Below are 18,721 nucleotides of genomic sequence, written 5' to 3' on the forward strand. Positions count from 1 at the left end.
TCTGGAACACAAATCCGATGAGGAGAAGCTGAGGGCCCTGGGGGTGTTTAGCATGGAGAAAAGGAAGCTCGAGAGGGATCTTATTGCTCTCTAGATGTACCTGAGAGCGTAGCCAGGTGGGGATCAGTCTCTTCTCCCATGACACCCACAAAAGGACAAGAGGATGTGGCCTCAAGCTGTGCCAGGGGAGGTTTAGGTTGGACATTCGGTGGAATTCTTTCACAGAAAGGGTCACTAGATAGGGGAACAGGCTGCCCAGGGAGGTGGTGGAGTCACCGTCCCTGGACGTGTTTAAGGATTACAGACTGCACGTGGCACTCAGTGTCACGGTCTAGACACGACGGCGTTTGGTCAAAGGCTGTACTCAGTGACCTCAGAGGTCTTTTCCAACCGAATTGTCCTGTGATTCTGACAAGAAATGAGTGTACGGGGTCACCCATGCGAAACCAGAGAAAAATAAAAACGCAGCAGCGACGGCGAGGAAGAGCGCGCCTGACCTCCATCCCTCCCCACATCCCGCCGCCAGCTTTGGCCCAGAGGCTTCCCAACACCGCTCACACCCGGCCCAACCCGCCGCGACCGGGGTTTAACGGCTCCGGCGGGCGCAGAACGGCGGGCGCCCATCAGTTCTCCAGAGAGCGGAACCATCCAGGCACGCACCCAGCGACCCGACCCATCCCGTCCCGCCTCATCCCGTCCCGCCCCGTTCCCTGCCGAGCCCCCCCGCTCCCGCTCCCGCTCCCGCTCCCGCCCCGGCCCCGCCGCGCCCCGCGGTGACGCACGAGCCCCCCCCGCCCCCGCGCACGCGCGGCCGCAGCCCCGCGCCCGCTCCCGCGCCCGCTCCGCGCCTGCGCCGCGGGGCCGCTCCCGCCCCGTCCCGTCCCTCCCCTCCGCGCCCCGCGGCTCGTGTGACCGGAGCGGCGGGACTCGGTCCGCGCCCGTCTGCGAGGCCCTGAGCCCGCACCGCCACCGCCACCGGCACCGCCGGCCGCGGACGCGGGGAGGGACGGACGGACGGAGGGAGGGAGGCAGGGAGGCGAGGGGGCCTCCCGGGTGTCCGGCACCATGAGCATCGAGATCCCGCCGGGCCTCACCGAGCTGCTGCAGGGCTACACGGTGGAGGTGCTGCGGCACCGGCCGTCCGACCTGCTGGGCTTCGCCGCCGAGTACTTCGCCCGCCTGCGGGATGCCCGCGACCAGGAGGCGGGCGGCGGCCGCAGGGTGGTCAGTTTCGACGGGGAGCCCATGCAGACCGAGTCCAACGGCGACGAGGAGCCCGACCGCGGTGACGACGACTCCGACTCCGACTTCGAGCGTAAGTGCCGGCGCTGCCGCGGAGGGGGCGCCGGGGGCGCGGGGTCCTGCCGGGGGCTGCAGCCCTGGGCCGCCTCCCCGCCGTGCCCGGTGCCGGAGCCGCCGCCGCTGGGCAGGGCGGGCAGCAAGGAGGGATTGAATGGGGGAGAGGCTCCGCCGGCTCCCGCAGCCCCGCGCTGCCGCCGCTCCCGCTCCCCGTGGGCTGCCGGCCGTGCTCCGCGAGCCCCGGATGACCCCGACTCTTGGGCCGGAGTGTCCGGCGCTGCCCTGGGCGGCCGAAGTGCCCCGGGGTCTGACCGGGTATCGCCGGGCAGCGAGCGCGCTGCCAAGCATGTGATAGGGAAGATCATGTGTTATTGTGCAACCTCTTCTGTACTTATCTTTACATTTCTGTCTTTAAATCATTGTGGACGGGAGTGGTTGGGATTTTTTTCGCTGAAACTGGGGTGGTTTATTGCCGCTGTTGTGTATTTAAAGTGGCTGTTAAAAAAAGCACTGAAATAACTTTCGCTATTTAGCGACATACTAAAATTCAAAGCCACTTGTACATTGCTGTTTATACTGCCAGTCTCGAAGACGGAAAAGATACTTAATCTGAGCTGGACAATGAAATGCGATGTGATACTGAAATTTTTATTCTGTCAGAATTATACTGTGTGTTTTAGGCTATGCAGAGTGTTTGTAATTGAGCCTCAGTGTTAGAAGTTATTTAAAATGCCTGTGAATGGTGGTACTTGGCACACCCAGAATTTTTTGGAAGGAATACTTTCTCGTTATTAGAAGGTAGCTTAAAGGGGAGGGAAAGGTGAGAAAAAGGCGTGCTTTCCCTGAACTTTCAGTGCCCTCGTTTGGAGGTCTTGTGCCCTTGACCTATAACGTAAAGGTTTCTGACTTTTATTGATAGAGGATCCTCTTTTAGACCAATTACTGGATGTCACCTTGTGGATGCAGCGTGCTCTTAACATCTACTCCCTGGTTAACAGTTTTAGAGTAACAGGAAGAAATTAAGCTATGGAACAAATAATTGTTTTTATTAAGGAGGCATTGAGACACCAGCTACTTTTTTTTTTTCTTCTTTTTTTTTTTTTTTTTTAGCACTTTTAGGCTGGGAACTTCACGAAGTGAAACATATCTTAAGCTCTTGAAAACAGACAAACAGGACATGGAATGTGGGAGAGGACAAGAGTGAAATGTACAGTCAGAATGAATTGAAAACCAGTTTGCAGTCAGTGTCTGGGTTTGGATTTTTTTTTTCTCATGAGAGAGAAGTTCTGTTTAGGGCATGAAGAAGACTAGATGAAGGGTACAGATGTGGACACTGGTGGTGACTGAATTGAATTTAAGGGAATGTTCAAATATGAGCACAGAATTGTGGAAATTACAAGTGATTTTTTGTCCTGCAACCAAGTCAGCGGTATTTTCAAAGAAGTTAGAGTTTCTTGCAGAATGTATTTTAAAATTAAACTCCACATTGGAAAAATTTCAGTTGATAGTTCGATGTAATTCTTAAAAATGTGCAATGTCTTTGTATTTAATATTTTCCTTAAAAAAAAAAAAAGAACCCAAACCAAAAAAAAAATCCCCCAGCTAACAGAACTAAACAAAAAACCCCACTCCACCAGAAAGTCTAATGTCTTTGGTGCAATTTTGCTATTTTGTGATCAGTTTACCTCGATTTGGGGTTTGAAATACTGTCTTCAGGGAAGTAAGTGTAAAATTTTCTTTCTGAATATTGGAGCTGCAGCTGGAGTGATCTTGTGAAGTTAAATGTTTTCAGATAAAAATGTAAAAATTTAATGGTGCCATACAGCTTTCCAAATGCAGCTTTACACAGCGAGGCTGTCCTTAGCAGAAGGGTGGTTCCTTTGCTTCATGTTTCTGCTTATCATCTTTCTATCTTAGTCAGAGAGAAAATTAAATTAACAAGGCTGGGCACTGTCACTTCTTGTAGTAGAGCCCTTTGTGCAAGTGCCACTGTCAGTAATGCTGTTTTGCTTCCTCTCTGAAAACCCATGCTGTTCCCCCCTTGTGGTTTCCCAGGAGCAGTGCCATGTTCTCTGTGGCAGCAGGTGAGGATCCCTCTGGAGGGTCAGGAAAATGATTCTTTCTTGCATTGTTTAACAGTGGCAGTCAACCATGGCTATGTGTTAATTAGGTTTCTGTTCTAATGTTGTCTCTATCAATGAAAAATGTTAAATTAGAAGTTCTGATACCTGATCACTGTCATAGGTAGGACAATACTTGTGGAAGGCAACATCCTGGGTGCTTATATCTGCTTAGTATTTAAAGAAGATGTGGAGATAAGGAAAGCATACGCAATGAGAGAGTCAAATAATCTCATTGGATGGACCAGAATACTGTTTATAAAGACTGCGGTTTTCCATCTTAGGCAATTTAGGAAAGCCTTCAGTGAATTTCACTCTGCTTTCCTAGGTTATGCTTTGTTACCTTTGAGTTGCTGTGACAGGTCAAATGGATCTTTTAAACATGTTTCCATGTCTGTTTATTTATAAAAAAAGATGAAATTGAGCTGTTGTTTTTCTAAGCTATTGTGTTAAGGAAGCTTAAAGCTAGTTTAAATAATTACCCTTACTGTGTATGTTGGCAGTAGGAAAGACCTTTAGAAATAATGTGCTTATCTTCGTGTGTGTGCGTGTCTGGCCCAGTATTAAATCTGTGTGTGTCGCTAGGCTGCATCTGCACACTCAGACTGAGATAACATTTCAGATAAGTTACGTGGGGTTTTTTGTATGCTGAGTGCATATGGTAATAGAAGCAAGAATAAGTCAGAAGGAGGTCCTGGCCTTTGGTGTAAGCCTTGTGGCAAATGTCTTCAAGTAGTCATAGTGATGCCATAGTGGAACTCCATCCATGTGGTAAAAGTCATTGAAACTACCTAGGCTACAAAAAAAACCCAGAAAAACCCAACTTTTATTCTCTTAGGATGGACACTCTTAGGTGATACTTAGGAAATTATTTCCAGGTTTATGTTTCCTGTCTGACCCCCCTGGAGTTTAACCCTTCATTTTAACTGTTTTTGTACATGTGATCAAAGGACATCAGGATGTGGCTGTTGATCAGAGTGCATTGTAAGGCATGTGTGAAAATAAAGTGATGGTAGTTGTGGGGGAGCCCCCAGAAACAGTTATCCACTGGGTTGTGGCAGAGAATTTAAGAGATACAACACTTTCCTCAGAGCCTTTATTTGTTTGGTATAACTGCAAAATTGAACTGAGAGGGTTGGGAAAGGTACAAAGCAAGACCTTCAAGAATCAGCCTGAGGATGTAACCAAGGACAGATACGTATTCTTAAAGTGGGTCCTTGACCATGACACTTGTACTTCTAACAAGCAGGCTCTGAATGGATGTGTTAAGACTGAAATTAATGCCACAGAAATGGTCGGTTCAGTGTTTGAATTACTGCTTTTGGAAACCTGTTGAGGAGCACACCTGAAGGAAGGCAGAGGCTCTGCTTCCCTGTCCCTTGAGACAGTTGCACTAAGGTGCAAAGTGCTGCACGATGAACTTCCTTCTTTGTCTTAATTTTTGTAACAATAAAACCACCTGTATGTGTTCTTGAGGGTATTAAGTATAACTAACAATAGGACTGAAATATTTTTGGGGTTATACTAATTTGAGCAATTCAGATGTTTCAACTAATTACAAGTATTTCATTGCAAATAAATTTTTTCCTTCTCGGGATTTTGCCTTGATATTGAAAGAAAGATGATGTGCTTTTCAGCTGCCTCCTGAGCAAAAGAGAACCCTTCTTAGTATTTTGCTTTTGAAATAATCCTCTTCAGTATACTTTCTTGTTGTGATGGGAAATGGTGCATATGGATCTGGATGGACAGGTGAAAAGATTCTTTAGCTCTGCACTGAGCTTCTCAATTAAAATTCGAGGATTTGCTAAATGTCATCTTTAAAACATCAGCAGAATATCTGAGCAGAAGGGAGTAGAGAAATGCTCGTTTACATCATTAGATCTTGAATGTGGTACAGAATAAGAGTTCAGTGCATCTTTGAAACAATTAACTTTTTAATTGTTAATGGAAACACTTGGTATTAAATTAAACCTGTTTTAGATTGCTTATATTCTTATTTTGAAGTATCATTTGCTTATGCTTTCTTATTCTGAACTGATGTTTCGTGGAATTCCCCAGAAATCACTGTGTTATATCAATCACAATGCATTTATGCTCTGCTTACATCATTTCACAGGTTAGGCACAACTCCTTGCTGTTTCCCTGAAATAATTCAATGAAATTTATTGAATGAAAGGAGTTGGATGATGTTAAAACTTTTGCAGTATAGCATAAGAAGAATAGCAGTCCTTTTGAAAAATACTGCTCAAGTTTTCGGATGTAAATCAGATTCATTGCACATCTTGCTGTGAGTTACCATCTTTAAAATTAAAGTACTTTGAACTTTTTACTAGTGCTTTCACCTACCTACTTCATCCTTAACTGTTAATTAACTGGCAGGAAAGCACAGTAGCTCTCTTCAAATGTACAATACAAATTCAGTCCAAAGAGTAGCTACTGTATTTAAAATCTAGGTAGCACAGTGAGCACTCTCATAATGTGATAATTACTAGTTCTGCATAGCTTTTTTTAAACAGTGGTTATAACAAAGGTGTTTTATGCTCTCCTTAAGTAGTGTCTAGGTTTTTAGGGAGGTAGAGGAAAAAGCTGGGTTAATGGTTGGCTTCAGTGATCTTAAAGGTCTTTTCCACCTTAAACAATTCTATGATCTGACTGCATTTAACCTTTGAATTTGGTATACAAAGAAAAGAAACTCACATTCTTGTTTTATGTTCTAAAAGGTATGTTCAAACAAGCCTAGTGACCAAACAGTATAGAGGAAGCTTTAGAGTTTTATTAATTCTTTAATCTCCATCAGTGACATGAAATGAATTGTAAAGCAAGGTATTAGTGATGCATCTGTGTTTTAAGAGGAATATATCTCTGCATTTAATTTTGTAAATATATTAATTTTTGGCAGCACAGTATCTTGAATGTGTTTCACATAAAAAATGTGAAGGACTACTGTTGTGCAGCTGCTATACTTGCACATGTCTTTGGTTTTACAGAGGCAGTTCTTCATGACTTAAATCTGAAGGATTAAGTAGAGTAGCTGCTGTTAGTACTAATGGAACTTCACTCCCTTTATTTATCTTGTTCTCATGGGGAAATTTTGAAGATAAACTAAGTTTTAAGGAAGACAGATTTGACTTCTTTTTAGTTGCTTGGACAGAGCATGTAAATACTTTTTTTTCCCCTGGAGGCCTTTTTGTTTCTGTATTTGTTTATCACAATAAAATTGCTTTTCAGCATTTGTTCTTAAGGTTGCAATTACTATATTACAAGGTTAGACTAGGATTTTTTTGAACTAAGTAATGTAGTTCTAAGGAAGCCAGCAATTGTAGCTCAGTGGGGCTTGAAGGAATGTTTCATCAGTAGTCCTCTGTACAAAGGAAATTTAATGAGGATGTGTCTGTAATACATCCTTACCTGAGATAGTAAAAGAACTACAAGTATGAAGCAAAGGGATAAAGGTGCTGACTGGCTGAGCAACAGGGAATTATAATGGGTTGACTGAAATTCAGATATCCTTGGATATTGCTAAATGTATATTGGTTTACATCAGGAAGGATGAACTTCTATATTAGTTATCAAAGCTAAGTTTCTTGCAATTTTGACATAGTACACTTGGAGTTATTTGTAATGTTTTGCCCTCAGCACTGTTAATATTCCTGTAGCATCTATCAGATATTCCTTACAACCTCTTGGGAAAGATACCCTCTTGCTGCAGTTTGTAGTTAGTGCCTTGACAAAATTGTTCTGCTTTAAGTGATCAGGATGCCCTAAAATGTGAGGAAGCATGCAGTATTTTTTTGTTTGCTTAAAATTTCATTTAAATATGTATATGTAGTCTGTTGCATACCAGTAACTTTTCACATAACTCTTAAGCTTGTTATTTTCTGAAAGAGCTTTAGATAGTTGCTGTAACTGTACAGATAAATTCTTGACTGTTTCTGCTCTATTGGTATTCTGCAGTTACTCTGTGTACTACCTTCTAAAAGAGCATAACTAATTATGAAGTGGGTAACTAGCCATTATAAATAATTGCTGAATTCTTAAAAGCCTGTGTTTCCATGTTGAAGACATTTATTGTAAGAAAAGTTGTATGAAACTTCTGAAATAGTATTTTTCTAGCTGGTTCTAAAATGAAACTAAAGGAAGATATTATATATCAGTGCTAGATATTGTACTGAACATTGGCTTCAATTAAACTTCGCTATTTTTTGTTCATTTCATAAACTAATATTAGAATTCTGAGACAATTCTGTCAGTGTTCCCCTCATGCTAATACTGAAGTTTTCTTGTACCCTATTACCTAGAATAGAACAATGGAGATCTCGAGGAAGAGGAGGAGACAGCAGAGAACAAGCTCACTTGAAGCTATTCACCAGTCAGTCATTAAAAATGTTAATGTCTGACAGAGCAGTTGCTCATTATTCAAATGAAGACTGGAAATGTAGCCAAGATGAGCTATGAATGTTTCCCACTGGCTTCAGGAACGTTTTCAGCTTCATGAATGATCATTCATATTTTCTTGTGAAAGAAGAGGGAGACAGTAATAAATATAACTCAACAAATGTACTGGTTCCTCTTGTAGAGGTATGTTATTCCTTCCTCTGTAGTGGTCCCTTAGAGTCCTTTAGTTATGGTTCTTTGTGTTCCATGCCTGTCTTTGCATCAGTACTTCTTAGGTATGCAACAATTGTTTGGTGGTTTTTGACACATCAGGATTCTTTGATTCCTGTAGATTTAATTTTTTTTCCTGAGGTACTGTCAGTTCCACAGCAAATGGTGTGTACTCTTTTCCAGTCTGCAGTTTTCATGTCTTTATACACTCTGTAATATGAAGCAGACAAGGGAAATAATAAATCAAACAAACACTGGTTAGAAAAGCAACTGGGGGGAAATTTGGGAAATCTGAGTGTGGACAAAATGCTCTTGCATAAAAGACTTGCATAATGTTACTATGATAGTAATACTAATAAAGGTTGTGTGCTTATGGGATCCTTTAATGCAAAAAGCTTTTTTTTTCTTTTAAAAGTATGGATCTGGAAGAGGAGGGGCCATTGGATAGGAACCCCAGAAATCCACTGTGCAGAACAAGCAGCTGTTTTGTGGTCATTGGTGTTTTGCCTGTGAGAATTGTGGAGATGATGGCAGTGTTCTCTGCTGTAGTGGGAAGAATACTTACAAGAGAGAGGAGATTTAGAGGAAATCGCCCTGTCTTACAGTTTTCACACTGCTAGGGTTTGGCCTCTGTTTCATAAATACACAATAAATCATGTATAATAAAGGCCAGCATTTTATTAGTAGCAGTTTTGCTGTGAGTCCTTTCCATACGGGGGCATTTCTTTTGTGTAGAAATGGTAAATGATTGAGAGTGGCAGCTCTCTGTGCGTAGATGTGGAAATTCCCTTTAGGGGAGAAAACATCTTTAGGAACAGCTCTTCAAGGCATGAGGTAGGGACTTGCAGGTATTCCTTCTGTAGCATTGCTTTTATTGTCATTTAAAACCTACAACAACCTTGGGGTTTGTTTTGTAAGAAATGTTAAGGCACTCTCTGTTCTGTCCTTTTATTTCCTGGTGGCTTGCAGAGCAGCTTTGCTTCTGTTCAGAAATGGTCTCTAGCCTGCAGGGCTGGCATGATGTCAGCTTTTGGCGTGAGGTCATCTTACAGAAGTCTGGAACCCTGCATTCCTTTTTGGGTATTAGTGAAGTCCAGACCAGTGGGTGGTCGGATCAGGGGCCTGACCAGCAGAACTGAGCAAATTGTCACAAAATCCTTCTGCGAACTGTTGTGTGAAGAAGGGTTAGGACTGCACATTGGAGGGAACGTGCGTGTTCTCCCACCAGTCGCTGTTCTGTCCTTCTGGATCTGAGCGTTGTCGTTCAGATCCACACAGAAACCGTGTGTGGAGTTTGTGGGGGGAATGAAGTGTGATTTTTGGATGAGGATTGAGAAACTGCTTCCTAGTTTTCCTCTGTATTTTTGAATCAACCGTAGTGCCAATTTCCTCATTCTTGGTGATTGCGTATTGACAAACTGCTATAAAGCAGGATGTCACAATGGCTCTTCATTTCCATTTTGGTTCTTCCTCCCCCGGGACAGCATATTGTTTTCTGCTTCCTATTGAGAAAACTGTGTTCCATAGAAGAAATTAAAAAAAAAAAACCACAAATATTTTTGTGTTATTTTTCCTGGTGAGGCTCCAGTAAACACTTATTTTTGTGGCAACACTTGTGCTAATTATGATCATTGAAGAAGAATTGCTTCCTCAAGGACATCTGTAGTGAAGGAGCTGGTCAGTCTCTGGTTGTCATGGTATGGGGGTACCTCTCTCTGAAAGATTTCTCTTGTACAGCCCTGGAATGAAAATTCTAAGGTAGAGTTACCCCTTTTTTATTTTTTTTTTTTCAGAAGAAAGTAATTGTTCAGAAACAGTTTTAAAACATTTGATGTTATCAGTGTTTCTGATTAAAATTTTTAAGTATTTGTAAGAGGGTTCTCAGGTTAATAAATTATGAAAGATGGCTTATTAGAATATATAAACATTTAGTCATCTGTCTTTCACACCTTTGGAGAGGGGTGGGGGAAAGATTCCATGTGTAGTTTTGTTATAAAATGCTAAAAATTAATCCTATTCAGAAACCAATTTTTGTAGTGTTAAACATCACTGGACACAATGTTTTTAATTCTAATCTTGAGATCATGTAACTTTGATAAAAAGCCATACACATGACTAATATTTTTTATGAGCATCTCTTAAATCCCTGTGAAGTAATTTTAATTTCTTACTGCTGGAAACATGTAATTATTAACTGCTTTACCAATTTTTTCATAGCACTATGAAATAATATAACTTTGCATGACGTGTACTGATTTTGCTAGTGGTTTTAGCTTTTCTTAGCTTTTCATAGCTGGAAGATCTGCGGTGTGTACATTTGTTGTGAAGCACTGTGTGACTCGGGGGAGTTGTATCCTAGAAGTTCTGCTCCTAAAAATCAATTCATCTGGAAGCTGAACCATGCAGCACTTGCCACCTGCTGCGCCTCAGTTTGGTCAGGGAATTTTTTATCACTGCATCCAAATATTGTCAGAGTGAATGTTATTTGTCCAAGCCTCTTGCTGAGACTTCAGACATCCGTGAGCAGATTTGGCACAGTGCTCAGGGACCTGGCTCAGTGGTGGATGTAGCAGTGTTGGGTTTGTGGTTGGATTCAATCAATTATCTTAAAGGTCTTTTCCAGCCTAAATGCCTCTCTAAAGGGGATTTTCCCTGGTCTGGGTAGAACACACTGATATTTTTTACTACTATCCCTTCTTAGGATACAGAGCATATGTCTGTCTTCACCCTTCCTCTTTCCCAAAAATCCTCTTCCTGTGAAAGTGCACAGGATGCAATTACTGGAAGTGTGTGTGGGGGGCTGTCTTGTCAAAATACATTTTCACATGGAGATGATTCTTTTTACAGCTATATGTTGTAAGTAACTGTTGAATGTTGATATAATGTTGTTAGAAGTGTAAATCTGAAGGAAGAACAGCTATGAAACACTTTATTTTGAGATACAGTATAGAAGTTGTTCTTGCTCATTAATTTGGTTGTGTACCAGAACCTAAAGATTGACCAGATTAGGAGATTAAACAGTTTTAAATTTTAAAACATACATATTTATAATCCACTCAAATTTATTTATGCTTGATTTGCTAAAAAGAGCTGTACCCAAATTATATCTCAATGAAAAAAGGTTCGCTTGTGAAATATTGATGAATATATTGTACTGGCAGTGAAGAAGTACTTCATGTTCTATGATCATAATATCACAAAATTGCCAGAGATGTTAATGATGCTTCTGTAGAATCCCTCATACTCTTGTGTCCGTTCTTCCTGATGAGTTTGTGTCACCCCTCAGTCCTCTGGCTGCCACCCTCCTACAGACCTCAGCCTGTGCTGGCTGCTGGAGAGGCGTGGAAGCCCTGGGTGCAATTCACATTTTGTTGTCACTAGAAAAGCACCAGACAAAAAAATGATCATGAATTGTAGAGTCAGTTGTGCTCACACAGGGGATCCTGCACCTTAGGGGTGAAGGAAAGCAAGGCAGAAAACCTGGTGTCCAGTGTTGTGACTCTCATAAAATATAAGAGGTACACTGTAAATGCAGTGTACCTCTTCTATCACTACTGTAGATAAACCTATATATATCAAGGACACGAATTGTGAGTGATGTGGGGGTTTTGGTGTGCTGGCTTTTGTTTTGCCTTTTTATTTTTTCTTTTTTTTTTTTTTTAACTGGAAAGCAAATCACTTTAGTTCCAAGTATATGTAGATCTTCTTAGAAGCAGTTGACCAATGGTTTCTGGTTTGGGTTATTAAAAAATGAGGTGTGATATATTATACAATTTTTTTCTGCAATTTTTTTAACATATCATCATATGGGAGCACTAATTCTTTGAATAAATTTTTTATAATTTCACAGGTCAACAACACATCATCAGTCTTTTTTAAGCACTTAATATAAATCCTCCAAAACTGTAAAAATCAGACTTCCAGAAGAATTGAGCCAGCTTTTAAAATTGTTGCTCTTTTGAGAAAGACTGGTTTGAGAAAGGCAATTTACAAACTGTTAGGGCAAGAAGGAGCCTTCAGAGGTGATTACTTGTGCAGGATAGAGTGCTAAATCCTAGAAAGGTCGTAGCTGATCAGCTGATAATAGATGCCTTTTGTGACACTGGCTAAGCTGGCTGATAGTCCTGCTGAGGTTTGTCCAGGATGTGGATTTTTATGTGGCATTATAAGAATAAGAAGTACTTTGGTATATTGCAGTAGTGTCAATACTGAACATCTTTAAAAATGCCCAAGAAAGTGCTCAGTTTGCAGTTATGAAGAATGTGCCCATAGTAAGAATGTGTAGAAGCCCACGCTATTTCTCAGACTTGCTCTTCCTACCTTTCTCCCCTTAAAAAGATGCAGCCAAACAAATTAAATCCCAACAGCCCAAAATCTGTGCAGTGGCTGTGTCAGAATTTATAGTTACCTACCTGGAAAAAGGATGCCTGAAACTAGATGCATCTACCTGCAGATGAATTGTACTTCTACTTGCATTGGAAGTTGAACTGGAAGCAATGAATGAATTTTAATAAACTTGAGGATCTTTGTGGAATTAAAGAATGGTTGAGTTTGGAAGGTGCCTCTGGAGGTCATCTTGCCTGGCCCCTTTTGTGAAGCTGGACTGCCTGTAGTGGTTGCCTAGGACCATGTCCAGGTGGCTTTTCAGTATCTTACAGGATGGAGACTCCAGAACCTCTCTGGGCAATTTATGCCAGTGTATGGTCTCCTGGCAGTAAAAAAGTGCTTCATCACATTCAGGTGGACCCTTTGTGTATTTGACTTTGTGGCCATTGGCTCCTCTTGTCACTGAGTGCCAGTGAGGGGAAACTGCCTCCATTGTCCTTCAGTGCCCTTCAGGTATTGATAAGAACTCCTCTGAGCCTTATCTTCTCTGGACTGACAGTCCAGCTTTTCAGTCTGTCCTCACGCCAGAGATGCTCCACGTTCCCTCATCTTCTTTACGGCCCTTTGCTGGACTCTGTCCAGTATGTCCATGAGTCTTTTGTTCTGAGGAGCCTGGAAAAGGACAGGGTGGAGACCTCCAGGTGTACCCTTAGCAGGGCTGAGTAGGAGGGAAGGACCACCTCCCTGGACATAGCAACATTGCATCAGAAGCTGTCCAGTATACCCTGGAACCAGTGTGCCTTGCCTGGCACATACAAGTGTGCTTATGCCTTGAGATAAATGTGGATGTGTGAGATTAAGCTCTGAATCAGCTTGAAGTGACACTTGATTGAAATTCCTTGTGCTCTTTTATTCAGATCAAATCAGATGACAGCACAACCTATTGCAGTTTTGTCTTATGTAAAAACACAGTAGGTTTCATCATTCAAATGTCAGCAGGAATTGGTAATGAAATACCTACCAATCATTGGTAGTGAAGTGACCCAGGCAAAGAACTGTGGGCTTTTATGTGCCTATTTTACCTGTAGGATGCTATTCTTAAATTTTACCTAGATACCTATAATTAATCAGTTCTGAACTCAGCTTGACCTGGCAGGTAGAACATGCTGTGTAACACCTGCCTGCTGGGGGTACGACACACCAGGCTCTCTCCATGCTGCTGGTTGTTTCTCTGAGCTTCAAGTCTCTTGTTCCATATTTTTCTTCGAAATTGCTCTTTTGTAGAAGTAGTTCAGTTGTTTCGTACTGTCACATGAGATACACCTGACTGTGAGAGTGATTCACAGAGGCAAAAGGAAAAGCTTCTTAGGCTGCACCTCATCCATAACTGCCCATGTTAATTTTTCGGTTCTGTTGTAGTCCAAACTTAAGCAGACCAGCTGCACATCGCTGATGGAAAAGGCTAAGACCAGCCCTTTTTTTCCTTGGCATTGACACAGATTGGCAGTGCTGCTACAGTCAGTGGGTCAGTGATAGTTTTGTTGTGCTCTCAGGTTTGGGACTGAAACCTAGTTCTGCCTTTTCAGTTTCTTCACTTTTCTACCCTTCCATCAAATGGTGACAGATCTGCAAGTGCAGGCTTGAGACTGAGGGTGTATGCATGCCCTGAACACAAACAGTTGTGTCTTCCCCTTCTGTATAACTCCCTTATCTATGTTAGGAGCTGATCTGAACTAAGAGGATCCAGTAATCCAATTAGTCTGTCAGAGAAGGGCACTGGATCATGATGACTCTGTTCTGATGTTGCCTCTACTTGCATAATTATTTAGGTGGCAGCATAACGGTGTACCTTAATGGCTTGTGGTCTTGAATTTTGGCTTTGTGTTTGTTATAGTACAGTGGCAAAGCGGTGGAATATAAATCCCCCAAGGAAATGTGTATTTCATGAAAAGCAAGTGTTGCTGTTCTTAGCGTTCCTTTGTCATTCTTAAATACTGATAGACTAAAATTTCTTGCAGTGTATCTGAGATCAGTTTGTCAGTGCAACAACCAGTTGCTTGTATTGGACAGAACTTTGGTTTGTGTGTATATACCTGCACACACACATGTACAGTTCTCTCTCTGCAGATTGCTGCTCACTGCCCCATTTGTCAGAAACTTACAGCAGAGTACAAGCAGAAAATACGCAGGTGACTGGGAAAATGTAATTTTGTGTTACCATGGTTTGGCAAGAATTTGAAGCAAATGATAATGCTGTTGACTCAGGGTTGGGTGGGTTTTTTTTTAATTCCATGAAAAGGTAACTATATTGTTCATTCTAGAATAATTGGTCTGACATTGTAGGAAAGTATCTTAATTCACTGAGTGCACCTGTTAATTGAATTTTTATTCAGGTGCTCTTATGTCCTTAGCTATGCTTGAGTTTTAGATTTTTATAAATCCTTTCAGCTTTATTACACCATTTTGGTTGCACTGAAGTTCAGTTGTCATTGTCCCCTTTTGTGTACAAGTTAAATTTGCTTACGTATCTATCATAGTGAAAAATGTGAGTGTTTAGTTGTAACAATTTGTTGTCTCTTTTTGAAAATTATGGCTGAATATGAACCCTATTTTGCTTATAAGTAGTTTAGGGTGCTAGTAAATTATATTAGTTATGGATATGATAGTCAATATTTGATTTCTCAAGATAGCTTTTATATCCTGATACTGCATTATTTAAAGACACTATCTGAATCAGTAGGACTTTATGCTGAGCCTGCCAAGCAGCTGCCAAGTGCAGATAGCCAACATTTACATTCTGTGTTGTGTGATGGTAGCTGTGACATGATTCCAATTAAAAGCTTGGTCTGCACACTGCAGATGTCTTCTGAATATTAATGTGCACTACAGACAGAGCAGATGGAATCTCTTTAAAATACAATGCAGTGAATGTAAAATAAAGGTTGTGTTTCTGGTGAAAACTAATAGGCAGTCAAAAATTTTCTTTTTTCTGTGTTTTTCAATGCTAACCCACAAGAATGTCTGTGCATCATCATCATATTTCTTTACATATAGGAGGAAATCAACTCTTCATTATGCATTCAAATAAAAATACAGCATTATGCCATATTGAAGTTTTCTCGAATGCCAAATGTACCTAGAAAAGTATTAGGAATACATGCAACATTTACTGTGCCTTAAAATTTACCTCTGCCTAGAGGACAGATAATAGTTGGACTATAGGATGTCTATGAGTTACTTGAGGAGTTGCTCATTGGAAAAGGCTCTGTAAAAGTGTGCATATAGGTGTGTGTGTATTTAACTGGGATTTGGAGGTGTTCTGTGCGGTGCATCAGGAAAAGTCCATCCTGCACAGGTAGGGTAGAACAAAACTGGGGAATGTAAGAATGACAAGAACATCAGTGGTGCACTGTAACCCCAAAGTTAGCTGTCAGAAGAGAGCAGCAATCCAGCTGGGAAAGCGTGTATTAGTTGCTGAAGTATTTATCATGCTTCTGTGGCAGTCCATGAGACACAAACTAAAGCCTTGGTAGTAGGAATAGCTTAAAGGCCTTAAAAACAATCAGGGTAAGGTGATAGGGAAACTGAAAGCAGAAGAGTTTCTGTGAGAGTGGAAATTGGAACTGTTCTTGCAGCAGCATTTGTCTCCTCTGGGACAGAATGGAGGTGTGTCAGGGGAGTGTACAGGGGGAAGAGGCTGTAGAAAAGACAGTGACAGGTATGAAATACCTGGAGCCAGTGCACTGCTTCACTTGTGCCATTACCATAGCTGTGACATGCTTGTCTTCCACTCTTTTCAAACTTAGTTTTACAGCTGCTTATACCTGAGGCTGTATAAACACTAAAGCCAGTGCCAGTGATAGGATTTTCCACTTCATCCCTATTACCTTATGAAGATTTCCCCCCAGATCTGCATTTGGATTATATTTGTCTATTATAGTTATATTGCCTGGCTATACTTCTCTCAAAGTTACTGGCCAGACTGTTAAGAAAAAGTTCCTGGCTTCATTGATGGTATTTATTTAATATGTGTCTACTTTAAGAGAAGTTGGCTCTGTGTTATTCCTGAGGATAATATTCATTTGGTAAGAGTGTTTTTAAAACCTAGACCACATTGGGACTGAGAACAGAGTTGTGCATGAGGTTTGGGAGAGGACAGCAGTGTCAGGGTGAGGCAGAGCTGTGTCTGGACCTCACTGAAGCTGGTTTTGAGGTGATGTCCCAGACTGCTGATGTGGGGACCATCTCACTTAGGGAGGAGTTTTGGAATTGCCTGGTGACTCTTACCTCCTGTTGTGAGAGGCCTTCAGTGGGTTGTTGCTTTTGTTAATTTTTACAATTACTGCATTCAGGTGTTCAGAATAATGGTGGGACTTTAATTAGGCTTCTGAAAATGGAAAACCAAGTCCCCATGACTGATTCCAGTGGCAGATGAGGATTGACTGAGACTGTTCTCTTTGGAGCAATGACTTATGTACCTTAGACTTGTACTTAGCAGTGGCTCTGTGCTGTGATAGAATGCAAATTTAATAATAGTGAAAGGTATAAATAATTTACTCAGGTTTATTATGGGTGTGGGTTTTTCTTTTTTTTTTTTTTGCTTGTTCACATATATTAGCTTACTCAGATTGCATTCACCTGTATATGGTTCATTATTTTGTAGAAAGAGATTTATGCCAGAAGCGCAGTTGGAAATATTAAAAATAGACTGATGTGCTAGATATGGTTAAATGACATTTTTTATGACTCATTTAGGAATTATCTCCAGGACTTCCAAGTATGTTTGGTGGAACTCAGATTTCCAAATAACCTGAAAGAGTTTTAAGTGTTGTTAGTTTGTAATACAGAACAATGATTGCACCTTACAGCTAGACACAGGATAAAAATGTGATCAAAAGTCTTTGGGGTTTCATGTTTTCAAATGTATGAAGATGTGGAGTTAAGCCTTAGAAGTCAAAACCATAGTAAAAAAACAATTGAAATACAGAAAGTGTTGCTTTAAAAGAACTGTGTTTGCCAGAGTTGAATGTTGCTTTAAACGGCACTTCTGAAGTTTCTAATGAAAAGATTTCAGACTAAAATTTGTCTTCATTATGTTTCAAAAATCCTAAGTACCCTGAGGTATTAATCCTCCTGCCTCATCCATCTCTGATCTCTGGTGGATCAGGAGACTGGTAAATAAAGAGGTGAGGTCTGAAAGCAGAACTGGTAGAATAGGAAGGGTTAGTCAGGAGCCTTGGGAAAGGAGGAGGCTTTCTCTTCTCTGCCACTGCATCTGGTCATGGGGGGAATTTGCCCACGTTTCATGCTGATTGGGAAATGCCTTGTGGTTCCCTAGATAAGATGCCAATATCTTTTTCTGTATGAAGCATTTATTTTAAAGAAACTTGCAGTTATTTCTTCTTGATGTGTTGTTTCTCTGCAGTCTCACTCTCATCTTTGACCTTTTCTGACTTTTCCATTGTCAGACAATCCCAGTGAAAATCACATTCAAGTATGTTTAGGATCTTTTCATTTTATCATCTACTTAATGTTTGGTTTGTAAGCTTAACTTTTCTGGTGTTACTAATGTGACTCCTTAGCTTCCCTCTCTCTGAAATGCCTTCTTCTCTAAGCCTACTCCTAAAGCCCAAGCAAATTTCCCTTTTTCATTTGCTTTGTTGTACCTTCCAGTGTCTTGCCTCTTCTGACAATGCTTTGAAGATTTGTCAGCCGCTTCTTAACTTTCCTGTTTTTTTTGCAGCATCCTTCTTTCTCTGTGCAGTGCATAGATTTGTCTTTCTAATATTCGAAAACATTCCCAAGTCTTTCATTTCAGTCCCTGACAATCTCTGTTGTAGTATCAGCATATGGTTATATCTTTAATCACTGTGAAATGTGTCCTTTTAGCTGAGATTGTACCTCAGCACGGGGAGTTTTTCTAATTTCATGTCTGTAAAGCAAGTGCATGCCGTGTTGCTATCTTTTTGATCTTCTTAATATAGACTACACTCACAAAAAATCAACATCAAAAAAAAAATGCTGTGTTTGGCTTGATCTGAGACATGTCAGCAAGAAATAGGAGAGGGCTGTGCGGGTCATGCCATTGCAATGTCAGATAATGTGAAGTGCTGCTTGATAGGGATTTGTTCTCTGTGCTTAGGCTTCAGTCAGGCTGTACAAACTCCTGAATTTTGGGAGCATGCTTATGGTCCTTTTTTTTGTGAGAATGAATATCTGCTGAGAAAGTAGCACCATACATGACTGTTCAGGTTCAGTTGTGGAAAGGGAATATTGAAATAGCGATCCATTAGAAAAAAGGATCTTTGATTTAAAGACAAACAACACTCTTAAGGCCTTAGTCAAGAAGTGCCATCATAACCAGAGATTCG

At 41.2% G+C, this 18,721-nt stretch overlaps 1 protein-coding gene across 1 annotated transcript in view; it reads left to right on the forward strand.

Moving 5' to 3' along the window:
• Window positions 1-852: 852 nt before the first annotated feature.
• The window catches only part of PRKAR2A (protein kinase cAMP-dependent type II regulatory subunit alpha), a 57,979-nt gene continuing 40,110 nt past the window's right edge, over window positions 853-18,721 (forward strand). The window contains exon 1 of the mRNA XM_068202064.1: window positions 853-1,315. Within this exon, the coding sequence (XP_068058165.1) occupies window positions 1,066-1,315 (250 nt within the window). The 5' untranslated portion in view covers window positions 853-1,065. The remainder of the gene's footprint in view (window positions 1,316-18,721) is intronic.

The sequence above is a fragment of the Anomalospiza imberbis genome, chromosome 11 (genome assembly GCF_031753505.1).
Source record: "Anomalospiza imberbis isolate Cuckoo-Finch-1a 21T00152 chromosome 11, ASM3175350v1, whole genome shotgun sequence".
Classification (NCBI taxonomy): domain Eukaryota; kingdom Metazoa; phylum Chordata; class Aves; order Passeriformes; family Viduidae; genus Anomalospiza; species Anomalospiza imberbis.